We start from the raw sequence: 19,253 nt of genomic DNA, 5'->3' as shown, positions 1-19,253 counted from the left end.
CGTTCTAATAAAAAAGACTAGACAGGTAAATGCTCCATAAAATAAACACACCATCAGAACGTAATAATTCCGTTCCGCCCGCATAACACATTAATAGATAGAGCTTATCAATCAAAACGAAAAAATGACCGTATTACACGAACTATTAAGCGCGTTATATTTAAAACAATTATACCAGCGAAACACATCCTTGGAAATTTGCCTTTTTTATGGAAATAATAAACTCCTATATCATTATCAGTCCCGGCAAGTGCATGAATTATTCATCAAGTTTTATTGTTTGTATTCACGTGTAATTTTAATTGTCAATTTATCATGAAACTATAAATTTTTATTATCCTATGCATTAACCTATTTTAGTGCAAGTTATGTTTAATGATAACTTTTCGAAGGAGGCTATTTATAATTTAAAACCTACAATACAACGTTAAATAAACGCTATGTAATTAATGGAATTTACGAGTTACACAGAGTTTTGAAAATTAAAAAAAAAACAAGAATGGACTACACCAAAAGCAAACATAAACGAAAATAATACGTTCCATAGCTGGTACAGCTCTTTGAGAAAATATCGAGAAAAAATTGCTCAATTCGATACCGATGAAGAGTTATGGAGTAGTAAGGACAGGAAGAGCAGAAGGACACATTAATCGAATGAATTACAAAATTGAATTTACAGTTATGGTTGGAAGAGCGAGGACAGTATGGAGAGACACCTAGCAATCAATATATATTACCAGCATTCAGGCTTAATTTTCGAATAAACATAAGAAAAATACAACAAAACATTTCAAATTTAAAGGCGCTTAATGGTAACTAAAACTCGAAAGCAAAAACTTGGCAACATATTTAAATAATCAACAAAAATGCCAAACTTAGCCGATGTCATAGTTATTACAATTGGAAACAAACCCGGATTTAATCTATGATTGACTAATTGAGTATCATTTTTTAATAAGTTTATCATCGAACGCGTAGAAACGATACAAAATCTAGTGTGATAATCTTTAAATCTATCAAACTAAATTTCAATTTTTGCTGATCAATGATTCAATTATGTTCAGATAAGATAGAGGCTCCACTTTGTATACTTGTTTTTTTATTAAAATATGGTGTTATTGTTTTTATTAAAATATGATATATATTATCCTCCATTTGAAAGGCATTTTTAAGATCGAGTTATGGAAAAAGGTTAATAATCTTTTTTAATTTTCAAACTTTGAAACATGAACATTCAAATCACAAATATTACAAATTTGCAAAGCATCTCAATTTTAAGCAATACATTTCCCCATTTCCAGTAGTCCATGGATCTATGTTCTGATCTATTTTTGCAATTCAATTACCTACAGTCAAGAGTAAGTCTTCTTAAGTACCTCACATAAAACTTTCTTGTCTATTACTTTGAAAATTCTAGATTGGTTTCTAGAAAAGTTTGCAAATTTAGAACCGTCACTGCGAAGATTTTCATAAATTCATTATTGCAATCCAGCCCTTTTAAATAAAAAAAGGAGACCGGTTAAGGTTGGCCGCCCGAGTAAATTGTAAAGATAGATGATTCCGTTGGACAGATTAGTTAACCAGGGTTATTAATGACCGTGTTTAACCTCCACAACCCCACCTCACTACAATAGCTGGTGTTTTAACACCACATTACAAGCGATTACCAGAGGCTGACGCCAGCGATATGGACCGATATTTGTTGCTTCGATTATTTTCTAATTAAAGTTCTACGGGAGAGGATACCCAGTAATAAGTGATGACTTTTTGCCATAAAGACCTGCAAACGCTGATCGAATTTTATCTTTTTATGTTTCAACTTGACCGTTTATTACATCCAATTTTCTTTTTCATACCTTTTTCTTCTCAATCTTCCATTGCTTCAAATTTGTTGAAACAGCTTGAGCAAAAAGCTTCAAAAGGTATTGTAATGTTGCCATGGGAGAATCCTTAATCGGTTTAAAGGAACAGCAGCTTTTACATTTTTTTTGCACTTCCTGAGCCGCTCTGTTCACCTCCAGAAAAACGAAGCAAATTTCGAATGAATCGTCTTGTAGAGAAGTGAAGGACAAAGTAGGCGTTAACATATGCATGAGAGGATTGGAACGAAAAACCTTTCACCAGAAAGCAATGTTCATTCGAAACATTCAAAGAAATTATCTAAAGATGTATTTTCCAAAGAAGAGATATGCCTGTGAACTCGAGCGCCAACTCCTTGACGTAACGATTTCGAATCAAACTCCTATTAAATCAGATAATGCATCAAAATCTCAAAAAAGCCATCTCCATACTTTCCCCCCAGTAATTAAAAACAGATTCGAGGCAGAGATAATTAATAAAGTTTAATGTTCACACAAAGGTGCGTGATATTAAGTATATGCATTAAATTGTGAACAACAAAAGAGGTAATTAATAGCGATATTTGTTATATGGTCTGAGTAGGGTTCGATCTGAACTCTAGAGGCGGGGCAGCGCATCAATCAAGCGGCTGTTAACGCTCATCAAACCCTGAAGGATCATCCACTGACAGCGTTTATTCTGCTTTGGTAAATTGTCAGTAATCAATCTATGTGATACGATTTTACGCATTAGAAGTGGTTAGGCTTTTTCTCCGTTTATTGTTTTAGTTCTGGTTTCCCTCAGCTGAGTGAGTTCCAATTGGGGTCATTAACTAGCAACAAAATATTTTCATTACTCGATTTCCCATTTTCATCGAATTGCTCAGTTACCACTTTCTTTGGTTTTATTTCACTTTTTCTGTCCTTTAGAACCCAGTTCATTCAGGGGAATGAACTAGCTGTTCTGCCCGACACTTTCATCGTTTTATATTCCATTGCCTGACACCAATGCAACTTCTTCTGTAATCTTCTAATGTACCTAAGCTCCATCTCAATAAATTTTACCGTGTTCGTTGTTTCATAGGATTAAAGTTTGGGAATAGGTCAAAAAAATAATATTTTTTGAAGTGTCAATAGATAAAATCAGTCTAAATTTGCCAAGCCAGAAACATGACCCACCTTCGAGCACAAGCCACCACTCAAAATCCCTAGACTAATTGAAGATCTAGATGATGTTCTGAACGCGTCACCATACAAGTTCGAAATCGGTTTATAAAATTTTGCATCGCTTCCATCCTGCTCGATCTTGATGGAAACGACTAAGAGAGAATACGGTTTGCTTGAGGGGCCGTTGCTTAAGAGTTAAATTAAACCATAGTCAGCCCGAAGATCTTGGGCTGAAGTTATCGAACGTCGAATCGAACTATACAAGCTTTAGCGATTTTAATTTGGAATATGTCAACGATACTCATGATAGATGAATGGAGTGGGCCGTGCAATCGTTGTAAAAAGGGTGAATTAATTGTTTTTTCAGAGGTGTGTTGTAGATATACGGGGTGTGACAAGTTCACAAGAATATTAGCAGTTGTAGTGAACGTACAGGGCATAGTAACAGCGCCAGAAATATACGCAGTTAAAAATTCAATTAAAAGTGCCAAATTGAGAACAAATAATCGGGAATTTTTAGGCAAATATGAAAGAAGTTGGCAGTTTTATTCTTGTCAGTGAAACTTGGATCGAAAAGGAATTTATTTGTAAAACTTTCCCAGACATTTCTCAACCAAAATCAACACAATGTTCCAACATATTTTCAAGAAATAAAGTTAAACTTTATTTATGTTTGCGATTCGGATTTTAATGTTAAAAAAAGGGCACCTTATAATAAAGCTGTGGCATATTTCGAAATTTTGAGACACATTTTCAGCGCTCAAAGCCTATCTTCTAAACTTTCAAACTTAGGATAATGTAAATTCTTGCAATAACACATAAAAACTTTAATTATACTATTGTGTGCCTTGGAAATGTGAGTTGAAAATTGAAAGACTTGTGGGTGTTTTGTTGAAAGCAATAAATCAAAAAATATTTCAATTCCTAAAAAATAATTAATGTACCTTACAAATGTTGGAGGTTAATGCATTTAGTATCGCTTGATGATATCGAAATGCTATAAAATCATTTTGATGACGAGTATGAAATTAAGCTTCAAAAAGCGTCGATCATATCAGTTTGCCGAAATCAGGTGTTATAACTTTGAATCATTGAAAATGCTTATGAAAATGCAAATCGCAATTTTTACAATTAAAATATAGCGTGTAAGCCCTCGTACTAACTACTACTATAATGCATAAAATAGGGCTCTGAAAAATGTCTGTTCAGTTGTAAAATCACACATATACACTATTGTTTTTTGGGTTCTTTGAACTTAACATTTGCTAAATGTTTTATTTTTACTATATTTTATTAAACATTGTTAATTTTTTTCTGAAAAAGTAACGTATTTAATTTTTTGCATATTACTTTTACTACTTTAATCATATTCATACTTCCCGTAGAAACGGATTGTGTTATTTCTTTGCTATTGAAGAATATGCTCTTTCTGCACACCTTTTGAAATAACGACGACCTACTAATGTGAAAAAATTCAAAACATCTAAACGCATTCCACTCTATATACAAAAAGCGGAATGATGATAATGATGGGTACTCCGATTAACGTAGTTTTATTTTTAATCGATTTATCATACACAGATATATAAAGGTAGGTGTTTAATATTAATGAGAAAAATTATTAGTCTTGAATTCACATGTATCGAGATCAGGAAAGGTGTTGAAGACGATTAAGGATCGGCCAGGTTATTATACCTCCCGATGCTGGCCTATCTCGATATAGCTACAGGGTAAATTCATTAAGTATAAATTTATTTGGTTTTAAAACATGCCAATATCAGAATCGTTTACGTTTTGTAATCAAGAGATAGCGGATGATTTACGAGTTTGTAGCAAATATGAACAATAAAATGTTTTTACGCAGGCAATTATGAATAAATCAAATCGAATCAGGAAACCATGTCGTTTTGCATTATCTGAATAATGAGGAACAAAAAGAGACGAATATGTATTTTACATCGAAAATCATATACTTAATAAATTATTTATTCGCCTCATCTCTAAATCCTCATGGTTTTGCCAATTAGACTATATAAAGAGAAGAGTGGATAGGCATTTTCACTTTTTGCTATTACATGCGGCCAATATTTTCCTGTTAGTGGGAATGTTTTGAAGAATGTAGCGGCTTTGTATATCAAAACACTCGATTTTTTAAATACTTAAGCATTTAAAGTATAACCGTAAGGCGCAGTCAAATAATCTTTCCAAAACCTGTAATTTTTGCGGACTTTGCAGATATATAACAGCCCTACTTCTGTATTTCTTAAGCTGGTTTCAAACAAAACCTAATTTTTTTATTCAATTTGGTTTTCGGTTAATTCGATCAATCTTGAAAAAGTGCTTGAATTAACTGAAAGCATTTTTTTTTAATTGGGGAAAATAAAATACCATTGACAATATACCTAATAATGGTAGATTGGAACTAAAAAAGAAAATTCAGTTGTTTTTAAGCCTTCATGCATTATTTGATTGAAACAGGTTCTTTATTAAGGCCTGACAAACATTTTTTTAGGGAATTCAGGACTTGGAATTAACATCAAAAGCCAAAAAAGATAGTTTACTTCGATAAATTCAATTCTATTTAAGAAATCAGCTTGTTGTATGTCCTACTGTCGATCTTATAAATGGCTCATTAAAACCAGTTACATGGAGTCTAATCGCGAAAAACTGTACTCAATAAAAAGTATTTTTTCATAAAGAAATCGGCAATGCAATGATTGATTTATAATGCCTTAATTTTCTTAGAGTTTCATCTGAAAACAGCAACCAAATGAATAAATACAAATCGAATGATCACATAATAAAATCCAAGCATAACTGACCCTGATGTTCACGTAGGAAGATAGTTATAGTTAATGCATGGGAAGTAAATTGCAGTAATCTCGCTGTATACCCTGCTGACAACATGATCATTAAATTACTTGGGGTCATGTGATTCAATGAAAGAAGACATATTTTCAAACAAAATCAAAACCATTAACTAATGCATTATTCATAAGTTTCGACGTATAAACAGGCAAGCCACCCTGAATGGCGTTCATACGTAAAAATTGATGAAAAATATTCAGGTTTGATGAGTATCCGACCACAAAATCAGAGGCGTTCAGACATTATAATCTGCCTAATTATCGAACTTCTATAGCGCAGTGAAGCTGTTTTATAGTCATTGTGCTCATATAATAGCTGAGAGCTTCCTATTGAGAAATGCGACGAGGGGCCGTCACAATAGATTTAGTAAATGTAAATGTGCTCGCACTTCGGGTCAGATCCACACACACGATGTAAAGCCCCTTTTGTGGAAAGTCAAGTGATTTGATCCCCTTGTCTGAAATGTTTATAGTTTGTAACGATGCTTATCTTTTATTTAGCCTTTATGGTACGGGAGGATATTTATTTCTGGGCGGGCACGGTTATCTCAAATGTCATCGCTGCATATATTTCAATAAAATTAGTGTTAATTTAAAGACTTAATTTCGTGTTTTGGTTACCGGGAAACTAATTCGACGATTAATTGATTCTGTTGGATTATCTGTTAACGTCTCGTTTGGCCCTTTAATTTGATCTACCATCGCGATATTGTATACTGTTCTTAATTGTATTGTAACTGTTCTCACTGTATTTCAATATTAGGGTAACGCAAACATTTTTAAGATTATTTTTTATTTTTTGTATCAGTATTTTTCATAATTGTATTAACTTGCGACGAGAAGCTTCAATTGATTTTTTTGTATTGCCAAAATATTTTTAATTATCAGTACTGTGTGGAAATGTTAACATTTAATTTACCATTAATTCTTTTATCTGATCGCAATGCCTTCTGCTCTGAGTATTTCCTCGGTAAGTTTGTTAAACCGCAACCAACATGTATTCGATGTTTTTAAATTATTTATTAATTCATGCAAATCATTAGCTATAGCTTTCTAGAAATATGTTGGTTAGGTATAGAGGCTGTCCCATTATTTCTAAAAAATTGTGCCCACACAGTTAAAGATGATCAAAAATTTTCAGTTTTTACACGAAAACCGTCCCTTACTTACTTCAAGATACATTTTTGAAAGGCGGTTAAAGATTGCAGCTTATAGAAGAAATTGGCTGTATTTTTCGTACTTTGAAGTTTCATTCGCCGTACAGGTTTTTAAAATTATCAAAATTGAAATATTGCATTTCAGTAAAACAATTTTTTAATGAGGCGAAAAATTTTTATTGCATTTATTTGGCATGACATATAATACTAATAAAATTCGTAATTCGCAATTAAAATTAAACGGTAGTAGCAAATGGTCAACTATGGGGTAGAAAATAATTGCAATTTATTGCAGAATTTTGATATAACGAGATCATTTTTTCAAAGTTGTTGTCGTTAGTACTTATGAGGAACGCTCTGTTCATTTGCCAAATAATTTTCAAGTATACAGATGCCAAATTTAAGAGAACATGGCGCTTTTTATATTTCTGCTATTTCTAATCGTTAAGACTCAATCAAACTATTTAATATTAATTGTGACACTCTGTACAAGAAAATGAAAGCAAATTGATTCCAGCAAACAATTCCAAATTTGTTACAATTTATGTTTATTTTTTTGTATAAAAAAACTAGCAGCTTTTGTGTGCTCTTCCTTTGTTGGCGGGCTGTAATAATTGTAATAATGAACGCTTATGAATTCGTCTGTTTTTTCACCTAAACCTAAGTTTTCTTCTGCGTATATAAAGAGAGTATAAAAATTGCGTAAAGCTTTAATGATTACGACACTTCAGAGTAGAGTAGTATTAGTCAGACTCCGATAAACGCTTGTAAGATGTTTCCATCGTGTACATTTGCGACAATCTTGCTGCATTCGAATAACGTTAAAAAAATCAATTTAATTGAATAGTGATGGGACAAATTGAGCAATTGAGTTCTAGCTGAGTATAATGCAAGTTTTAGACTTTGGAAAGTTTTTATTTAATTATGAAGCTTTTAATAAGGAGCTTCTATTAATAAATACATAACCATAAATGTGAACTGGAGTATTTTAATTTTACGCATACAAAATGCAATATAAAGAAAAAACGAGAATTCCACTCGCTATTATATAAAGTATTTCTGACTTTTTTTGTAGACCCTGGAATTTCTAAATATCACCTTCTACATTTAAGTCTATAATTAATTGCTGGCAATAGGAAATAAAATAGTCTGTTTAGTTTGCTAAATAAGCAGTAAATCGAACATTTTCGGTCTCTTTAGTTTATCATTCAGAAAATCGAATGGGCGCACAATAATAACCATTCTCCAAGCCCATCTTTGATTATAAAACATGAAATAATCATAATAATTACAGCGTTTGTCCGTATAAAGGCGTTAACAATTTATTGCAAAGATAATTAAATTTCACTCATATTTTATAGTGCACACTTGTAACTTGTCCAATAATTCATTTGGCAAGATCACCACCTTGTGGCATCCATAGTCTTTTATTACATTTCATTAAAGCTGACGCAGACAATGCTTTTGGTTACATTGTATTTTGCATGTTGCGGCCGTTTAATGCATTCTTTCGATATGGGATAAGGTGCAAACCCAGACGCAGTTGCAAATATTAATAGAATATAAAAATTACTAACACAACGTACAATTAAATTTTAAATTGCCCAACTTTATATATGTTGAAACTTTTTAGGCATGAATGTCAATATGATCAAATTTAATTCGTTTAATTAATAATATGAAATGTTATTTGAATATTAAATGCACATCTGCCATTGAGAATTGCATTTGATTTTGACATTTCTAGTTTTTTCATCCATGAAAATGCAACTTCTGCCCCAGTAGGTCTTGATTGATTTTCAAATTGAACTGAACAAAAACATAAATTTTGGATGTTTTGACAAATTCTTATACAATAAAGTAAGTTGCAGCTCAATTTCAGTAAAATTAACAAAGCCTTGAAACAAACATTTACGCACTTTTAATTTTTTTAATTTACTAAACAATAAACTTCGCATTTAACGACAGAATTGTTTATTCGTGTTCTATTTTGCAAACTAAAACCTAATATTTTATTTACCTATACATAGTATCAACCTACATATGCATAATCTTTTAACATGGATTTTTTATACACGTAGATAATAATGAATAACGTGCATGTGAATAATGATGTGACTCAAATGGTTCCAATAAATGTCGTTCGACTTTAAGTACCCGCAATATCGAATGGCAATAAAAATTTACTTCAACACATCAAATCGTTAGTAATACAAATATAAATTGCAAATCAATGTTATACGGCCAATTTTCCCTGTATTGAAGGCGAGTATAAATATGCGGTACCTCTGATTTCATTGTACGAATGAACAAATATTGTTCCAGCGAATTAGCAATATAAATTGATACCGACTTACATGACTAAGATCATGCATGATATCAAAATAATCGAGAAAATTTTAATGGGAAATTGTATAAGATCAAAGGGATTTTGCCGAACAAAGCAAACATTTTATCAGTGTCAACTTGAATTTCAATTGGGTGCTATTTACAGAAATAGTGTTTGGAAATGCTTGTTGAGATTGCTCGATCATTTTATATGTAAAGCATAAATATGTATATGTACCTTTTTCATATTTCCTATGGAATTATGAAATACTAAGTCAAAATATTTCTATATATCTCAGTTCGTTTCCGATTCCTTTGTGTCAGAATGTAAGGAATTTTTATAGGTTTTTTATAATTTGGTTACAGTTCTAGATACAAAACAAATTACAATACATCAAAAAATGCACTTTGCACTAAAGCATCACACTGCGCTTGGGATTGTATTACATATTTTCAAATATTTTTCAGTATAACCTCCACTGGAGTTTATCCTGAAATTTAAGCTTAGCCTAATTACTTTTCAAAAGGCGTAAAGGAAATAAATTAAAACATTTTAAAACCTTAACATTTTATGAGCTCGGAGATCGGCAGCAAATCGGTTAACGTTTGCGCACCTATTTCGAAATGTCCTTAAAAGCTAAAAACCTTTTGCAATTATGCAGAATATTTAGAAGCAGTCTGAATATGTGCTCAAGTCTAATCGATTTATATCTGATAGCGCAATTTCGTCAACCTCATTACTTACATTATTTCCATACGAAAACTTTGAAAGCTTATTGTAATTTTTTGTATAAAAATATACAGAGTATCACAAAAAACGATGTTAATTGACCGTTTCTAAAGTTTTACGAACAAATTTATATTCTTTTTCCACTGACTCCGTATGTAAAGACCTCATAATAGTGTCTCAGGAGATCTTACAATTTTAAACTAGGTACTCGTTACCATCTAAGTGCTAATTGATCATGTCCACAGACACGACAAAGGATGTTGTTTTCTTTTAGATGTAAAGTTTATTAACAATATGTTGAGTGTAAGACTAAGAGGTTCCTTTATTTGTCAGGGTTATGTCCGTTCATTTCATTTTAGTATTTTTTATAACTGCCAGTCTGTTTGATTTACCTTTTATAAGGCGAAGTGGGTGGCATTGGAAAATTTGCTTTTCAAAGGATAGAAAAGTTTAAATTGGTGAACTGGTTGTTTGAGGTTCACCGCATTGCAAGCTTTCAGTTGTTTTAAAATTTGTACACTGATTTGAAGTAGTTCCACTCAGAAAAATTCTGGGATTGTCCATGAATTAAGGCAGAAAACACTTTTTGATCAAAACCACTGTTTTTAAAACTGCGCGCGATGTTGAGGAAGTTCACACATTTTTTTGCTAATGGATTGTATCCTATCCTATCCTTCCATCCTATCATGCAGATGGAGTAGTTCTATAAGGTTATCATCATAAACGAGCGAAGAAATAGATTTAGCAAAAGGAATACGCAAAAAAATATTCTAAAATGTTATTTAATTTTTAAATGGAAATTAGCTTTTTAACCATTTTCGCATACAAAGCGTATATTTTATTTAAACCATTCGATTTTATTATCAGTTTTTTCCTTTAAGTAGTTTTTATGACCCTTGTTTTGTTTATGCTTTTAAAATATATTATTTTCAGGTTACAAATCCTAAGAATTATTTTTTTATAAACTGAATCATTATTTATTACCATTATTTCTACCATCATCATTGTCCATTTTTAATGAAACATTTGAAAATTTACGTGTTCCTTTTGGACCCGCATAACACACCTCTACTTTCTGGTGTGAATATGTTTTTCTTATTTTAGGCAGGTTAATTTATAATTTATGAGTTTTTTTCTTTTAAACTATTGAAGATTGCCAAACGCGTGCTGGAATGAGTTTGGAGAAGAGCTGTGGGGTCGGCCTGGGTTACACAGTGCATTTTCTTGAGTTGGCGTAGTGCGGCGCAAATGGCTTGGTGCGCCAACCCAACGAACCGGCGCAGTAACTTACCGGCTCAGATTATCTTGCAGTAAACTCATATAAGTAAACTCGTATATTTATTAGGTTGTACGATAAATGTGCTATCGTTATCGTATAATTTTATGCAATAGCTTAAAACTTAAAAAAACTCATAAATTATAAATTAACTTACCTAAAGAGCGTATTACAGTCGGCAATTTTATTGCCCGCAACTTCCTTGCGGCTATTTTTTTGCAGCTATAATTTCAGTACTCCGCTTTACAGTGTGTAATGTTAAACCTCACATATAGACAAATCGATCAATCGTACCAACTATTCACTATACGTGAAAAATCCAAAGATGGTTTTGTCTTCGTTTGAGGTTACAATTACATTGCCAAGGGAATTATTGTGATTAACATAAGTTGGATTTTATTTCGATGAAGAACGAAAATAAGCAAAAGTGCTAGTGCTGGTGATTTATATTACTATGAGTGAACAGTTGGCAGCAGGAAAAGAACCAGAAAAGTCACTAAAATTGCTACCAGCTGCAATAAATTTTAGGTTTGAAACTACAGCTGGCAAGCCTTTGAATATAAAACTAAGTTAGTTTTATATTCAAAGCGACAAGCACCTATTTTTTCTTAACCGTCCGCACCAGTCCTGGATGATTGCGCTTGCGCGTCTCTCTACCGCGTTGCCGGGTTGATATTTCCATTGCGAACGAAATTATAACCTCAGAAAAATACGGATACTTGTGGATTCTAGCACGTTTTTAGTTCAATGGCTGTTGCTGAAATTCATGCTAATTCTATCGTTAGTGATTTATACAATTAATTCCCGCAGTAAAAATTTGGATTCTTGGAGTTTAATAGTAATGGATCTTGTTTGTTTTTGATTGTTTTCTGCTTTCTAAAATAATGAACAGATATATTTAAATGTTATCTATGACATCCACTTTAGTTATATACATGACTGTGAAAAATGAAAATGAAAAAAAATATGCAGCATAACATTTTTTTCTCCTATAACATTACATCTTAAACAGAAACAATTAATTTAAAAAAAAGTAAACGACTTTGGCGTTGGTTGAAGCTCCATGCGTTTCGTCCCGGGCATATCCATTAGACTCGTCAGTAAGGCTTAGGTAGGCCGTATAGAGGTGTGCGATTCGAATTTTTTTAGTGATTCGTATCAAGAAAAGATTCCTACGTACCAGAAGATTCGTTCATTTCGTATCGATGCAATCGATCGAAGCCGCTAACATTCGTATTAGTTTGCCTTAGGTACCGGTACCCATGATATTAAAACTAACGTGGTGGTACAAAAGACAATCTACATGTCCACGTTTATTCCATTTATGATGAAAATGAATGAAAAAAAGATGGGCATTGTAGCAACTTCCGAGCCAGCAGAGCGGATATTCTCTAAAGGAGGTCTAACAATTGATAAAAAAACGGTCAAAAATTAAGTTCCAATAAAGTGTCACAATTGTTATTCATCAATTTTAATTCAAATCTATTCCTGGGTTTCAGTCATTTATTGTCTCTATTTATTAATCAAAATACGTTTCGGTGTATTTTTCCACCATCATCAGTTTTCATGTATAGCGTTGTTGCTGCTTTAAGCCTTGGCATGCATTTCGAAGGCTTAAATCAGCAACAACGCTACACATAAAAACTGAATTTTGAATTGAAACAAAGTCAGGAAAGTATATGCAATCAATTTTAATGCAAAACCTGTGCCAGTTTAATTATGTTTGTACATTCTATTATTGTTTAACATTTTCTTTTTAGTTATATCTTAGCTGTTGAGTATTATTTTATTTTGTAACACCAAACAATTAATATTTAGATGTCTATTTTGTAATATTTCATATTATTTAACATATAATAATAAACGTTATTACTATTTTGTAATAATGCATAATAAATATATTTTTAATTTAATTGAAAAAATATTTTCCGTCATCTTATTTTCTATCACGCAATGGCATCAGCCCGAGATCTTGTTGACAGTACTGGTACTGGAACGCGATGCGATTCTAAGCCGATACAAAATGTATGAATCGCTTTTTTTAGGGATTCGTACCATTCGACTCACTGGAAGGATTCGTATCAATGTACGAATCATACGAATCCCACCCATCTCTAGTAGCTTAGACGACGAACATAGTGGAGAAAGATTAATAGATTTAGTTTTTGTAAGGGAGAGTATGGGATCAAAAGGACAAAAATCACCATAATCGGTATATTTTGGATAAATAATGGGATGAAGTAGCGAAAGAAATGGACACGACACGTGAGAAACATTTCGTGTACACTACATCTTCTACTTTGTTGGTTACGAGAATACCAAATTTTAGCGGCACTAGTGACCAAATTGTTGTCGCTTTTAACATTTTAACTTCCCGATAAACAAATGAAAATAATATAGGTATCCCGATAGTCAGCCAATCTACTCAGGCACCTCGAGGCTTGCTCATCGCGATGTCGCGCTGCTTGCTCGCCGCTATCCTCATCGCTCCACTATGTTCGAAGCCTTCGAGGTCCGATACAGTATTTAGTATTATTTTAGAAGTTGTATTTGAACCGAAACGGTGCAGGTCTTATGGGGTGAAATATAGCTGGCATTTCGGCTGGAGCCATTGAACTAAAAACGTGCTAGAATCCACAAGAATCCGTGTTTTTCTGAGGTAATAATTTCGTTCGCAATGGAACCGGCGCAACCCGGCAACGCGGTAGAGAGACGCGCAAGCGCAATCAGCCAGGACTGGTGCGGACGGTTAAGAAAAAAATATCAATTCAAATAGGAAATCTAATAAAAACGTGTATACCATAGCCATAACCCATACACGAATGCACAAACCGTGCATAAACAAAGCAAGCTTTAAGATTTTAAGGTTAGTTCGAGCAGAAAGTTTGGGTTTGGTAAGATGTTATGTCCATATGTTGGTAATGTTATGGACCGAAATGGTTCCTTGATAAGATGATTTTGCGATGAGAGTCGTAATATTTGTCACTTTAGCAACGATGCCAGTCTTTCCAGTTTCTTAAACTGCGTTTCAATAAACGCAGTTTGTGAAACGGACCGAAGCGCTGGTAAAAACGGTCCGTCGTTAAACGCGTTTAATTTCGGCGTTTAACATAAACTTAGTTTCGTCAAACTGCGTGTCGCTTGTTTCTGATGAAAATGGGCCTTAGTTCGAGCAGAAAATTTGGGTTTGATAACGGGTTATTGACGTCATGGACCCAAATGGTTCCTTTGAATCGTAATATTTCTCACTTTTGCAACGATGCCAGTTTCTTAAACTGCGTTTCAATAATACTTATTTTTCGAAAGCAGAAAACAATCAAAAACAAACAAGATCCATGACTATTAAAACTCCACGAATCCAAATCTTTACTGCGTGAACTAATTGTATAAATCACTAACGATGGAATTAGCATGAATTTCAGCAACAACCACTGAACTAAAAACGTGCTAGAATCTACAAGAAAACGTGTTTTTCTGTGGTTTTAGCTTCGTTCGCAATGGAAGTATCAATCCGGCAACGCGGCAGTGATACGCGCAAGCGCAATCAGCCAAGATTGGTGCGGACGGTTAAGAAAATATATCTGCAGCCGACACGTGCAATAAAAATTGCCGGCTTCTCGAGAACTGATAATATGCGTAAGCGTAGAACGAAATATTGCGTGCAAGAAAGTTGTGGGCAATAAAATTGCCGACTGTAAAACGGCCTTAACACGAATTATCCTATTCGCACACTACCAGAAATAGATAAATTGCGTCCATGAGTTGATGACAAAATCGGAAAAAAATATTAATTAATACTTCACTAACCTGTTTTGAGTCACATGGAAAATGGAATTCTTCGTCAGGTTCCATCTGAATAGTGAATTCCATACCTGTTACTGTTAACAATTGTTATCACAACTAAACACGAGCTCAAAACAGTTGAGGAATAAAACTGAATTAAAAGTAGAACCGTCCGATTAAATGCTGATAGAATACAATCGCTCTGGGATTCTGGCAGAGGTGGGACATTAGGGCAGAAAGGAAGTAGGCCAGATAGAAGTGGGAGAAGAATCGAAATAAGACTGCATTTTTACTACTTGACCCCCCTTGATTCGAAAGCTGGATGCGCCATTGCCTAGGACCTATGCTACGAAAGTGACATTGACAAATTCCTATACCTGTATAATACAATAGGCTGACGACACTGCACTACTTGTGCACAACAAAACCGCAACGAAAGCTGTTTAAGGGCCATACAACACTAGCACGTGAAACCGTGACATGTTTCTACAAATTAACACACCAAACGACAAGGGCAACTGTGAAGTAAATGATAGGCTGCATTCCGATTCAGTTAAATTTGCTAGTTTGGGTCAGCAGAAAAGCTCAGAAAAAAATTTTTTGAAACGTATTGGTTAGTTCTCTTTTATTTGTTGATCTGAATTCTTCGACAATATTTGCTGTGAATGTCGCTCTGGGATTGATCAGATTAAGTTTAACTAGGAAGGCTTAACCATCATTGATCACGACCCGCAACTCAAATTAATGATTTTTACGGCGTGATACTAAAATAACGGGAATTAAGGTGTAATAATATTTCCGGAGACTCGAACGACACGTTAGAGAAAGAGTTTGAATGACAGGTAGTATAACGCTTTACAGTATGCAATATTAAACCTCACATTTAGACAAATCGATCAAGCGTACCAACTATTCACCACACGTGCAAAATCCAAAGTTCGTTTGTTTTGTTTTCGTTTGAGGTTACAATTATATTGCCGAGGGAAATATTGTGATTAACATAAGTTGAAGTTTAATTCGATAAAAAACGAAAATAAGTAAATATGCCAGTGATGGTGATTTATATTACTATGAGTCAACAGTTGCCAGCATTAAAAGAACCAGAAGTCACTAAAATTGCGGCAAGCTGCAATAAATTTTAGGTTTGGAACTATAGCCGGCAAGTGCAATAAGAGTTGCCGGAAATTCGAGAACCGATAAAATGCGCAAGCGTAGAAGGAAATATTGCGGGCAATAAAATTGTAAAACGGCCTAGAAGCAAATGTTAAATGGAACTAAATTTATTGTAAAATGGTCAAACGTCTGCTTTCTTTATCTAGAAGAATGCGGTTTATTTTATTTAATTTATCAGAATTTGTTGACCATAACCCGAAATCGACAATAACGACTGAAATCACTCAATCCATACCCGCTTATGCGTTACGGATGCATATTTAAGGCTTAGGAGGTGACTAATTAATGTAAGTTACTATCTCTCTGTTATATATAATAAGAAATATATCCGAAGACAAAGATCCGCGTGACGAGGCTCAGTTAAAATTGCAATCAATATTTTTAATAGGGTTGCAAGGGTATACTGGAAGTGTAGGTAATATATACCTATTTTTATATAAATATATAGAGATTATTATTATAGACCTATTATTAGTCAAAATCCTGTGCACTATAAAAATAAAAATAGAAATAACTGATAGTCGGCCCCTGGGTAGTTTTATTGAATCTGTTCTTAAATGGAAAAGGCAAAACTACTTGCCCTAATAAGGAATTAGTCACTGTAATACGAAAAGTCCAAAAAGGTAAATTTTCGAGACCTTTTTAATCTGCTTAAATATTTAAGTTTTAAAAATTAGCTTTTAGAGAAATCAATGTACAAATTTCACTCGTTATACCGTCACTCATTCTGGACGCACAAACTTTACTAATTTTTTCAACATGGTCAATTTTACATCACAAGACGCATTTAAACGAAAAAAACCATAAAAACTTTGTTGCAAGTCCATGTAATACGCAGAATAATGTTAATGTCAATGTTAATACAGGACACATATTTTTTTTCCATTCCAACCCGGATACACGTAACAACTATCTAACTATCTATCAGACAACGGCTCGGCTTGTCTGAAAAAAAACTGAAAATAACAGAAACTAACTTATCGTTTTTTTAACTTTATAACTTTTTGAAACGCTTATACGTGTGCGCCAAAAAACGCAAAATTAGCACAAGATGGGCTTTCATTTAGTACAAGTCTTATTAGATCAAAGACAGCGAATGGATTTCATAAAAATAAATAAAATTTTAAGAAAAACATATTTAAAAAATTACCTTTTTCTTTGCAGTGGCCAGTGACTCCGTCCTTACCTGCAACAAATAACTTGTAATAATTTTTTTTCAGACTTTGTGCCTATATGACTAACTATTCCCTATATTACTAGTAAGTAGTAATAATCCAGTTGTTTGTATAATCGGGATGTTCCTGACATCGTATATTTAATAATCGAATAGAGGTGAATTCTCGATCTTCTTCTCATCAATTCTAAATAATCGAATGGAATAGATTAGAGTAATTTAGTGGTGAAAGAGGGCTAAATACGACAACCATAGTTGTGCCAAATAAAAGAGCTCGAAGAAGATAAGAAAATAATAGTTGTGTTGTACACATGAATTATAGGTACACAATATATAACTCGAGAAATTTTCAAAAGTTAAAATTAGAATCTCTTCCATCCATTTTCTCTATGAAGAAGCTTCTACCAAGAAACACGTAAAAATAAAGAAACTATAAGGATTGACTATTTAAAACAGAGAAATGCCGCAATAGAACTAAACATAAGGCGTCAGTTTTTCAGTAATTGCGCTTTTAGCGTTTTCTAGTTTTTTTAAATTTGGGCTACACAACAACTTAAGAGACCAGGAATAAATCGCAATTAAAAAAAAAACAATGTTTTTTAATTGTAAATCAGCAAGTAAAACGCTAAATATGTAAAATGTCCGGTACATTTTTCTTTTATAAAAATATAGAATCGTCATTCCTAATATTTGCGCGAGAATGGGGTTCGGTAGATTCTTGTAATCCTGAAAAAAGGAACTATCCTTCACCGACTGGACTACAAATGGTTTTCATGTCACATTTAAAAAGATCAGAAAATACATCAGAACTATGTGTGAATATCCCCCATGAAATAAGAAATAGTTGGTGTAAAGCAACAGATATTTTTTCAACTTCCCATTAGATAAAACAGGTAAAGTTTGCTACGCCACAGTAATTTGAATAAACAGCAAGTTAATGTGATTGAATACTCAACTACTCGATTGCAACTATGGCTCAATTATATTTCATAATTTTCTAGTACACTTTTTCACATATAGGTACCATTTGAGAACCAGTGCAGTAAACGCCATCGAAGTTAAATAGCGTTATTCTGGAAAACATAGATATTAGAATAGACAAAAATGAGATCAAACAAGTGAGATAGACCAGGTATTTAGGAGTGCTATTTGATGTAAGTTTCAGTTTATATCCTGATGCTGACTATATTACTAGAAAGTTATCTAGGAAGGTTGGATTTATTGCAAGAGCGCGAGGTAGTTTGTCAATGGGTACTAAATTAATGTTATACAACAGCATACCTGCTGCACATCTGGAGTATTGTTCTGCCTTATTGTATGGCCTATCGGGTTATAAAATCAAACAACTGCAAATTCGACAGAATAGAGCATTAAGAACTATTTTAAGATGCGGTAAATACACATCTATTGCTACAATGCATAATGCCTTCAACGTTATGTCTGTTAAGCAAAAAATTGTGTTCAATGTTCATGTGTTTTTCTTTAAGACAAAAAGTGGAATGTTACCAGAATACATTTGTAATTGAATTAAGTTTTTTTTGGGGATGTCATTCTTATAATACTAGAAACCGACATTATTTTATATTGCCAGAAAGATGTAATACAAGTCAAATGCTCAACTCCGTAATGTCTAAGGGCTTGTTAGATTGCAATGTGTTGCCTAACCACATAAAGCATTGTGATAGTTTTAGTGGTTTTATAAAGCCGTTAAGAGCACATTTATTGTCTTTGACGTTTGAATAATAAAAAAAAAAATATTC

General features: G+C 33.1%; 1 protein-coding gene and 1 long non-coding RNA gene across 6 annotated transcripts in view; one reads left to right on the top strand and one right to left on the bottom strand.

Moving 5' to 3' along the window:
• Window positions 1-19,253, bottom strand: part of LOC109545195 (protein dead ringer) — a 114,175-nt gene that overhangs the window by 38,238 nt on the left and 56,684 nt on the right. For 3 of the 5 annotated variants that reach the window (XM_048667205.1, XM_048667204.1, XM_048667209.1), the window contains one exon: window positions 17,470-17,505. The exons of the other annotated variants lie outside the window; for them this stretch is intronic. In XM_048667205.1, coding sequence (XP_048523162.1) covers window positions 17,470-17,505 — 36 coding nt within the window. The remainder of the gene's footprint in view (window positions 1-17,469; window positions 17,506-19,253) is intronic. 5 annotated transcript variants of the gene reach the window in all.
• Window positions 15,737-19,247, top strand: LOC125504766. The gene is made up of 3 exons (XR_007281681.1): window positions 15,737-15,988; window positions 18,514-18,647; window positions 18,701-19,247. It is a non-coding gene; the product is annotated as an uncharacterized LOC125504766 (long non-coding RNA).

Source organism: Dendroctonus ponderosae, unplaced genomic scaffold, assembly GCF_020466585.1.
Source record: "Dendroctonus ponderosae isolate FM_Combo_2020 unplaced genomic scaffold, Dpon_F_20191213v2 Dpon_F_20191213_6, whole genome shotgun sequence".
Taxonomy (NCBI): Eukaryota; Metazoa; Arthropoda; class Insecta; order Coleoptera; family Curculionidae; genus Dendroctonus; species Dendroctonus ponderosae.
The sequence above is the reverse complement of the archived record's forward strand: the minus strand, read 5'-3'. Positions and strand labels throughout refer to the sequence as shown.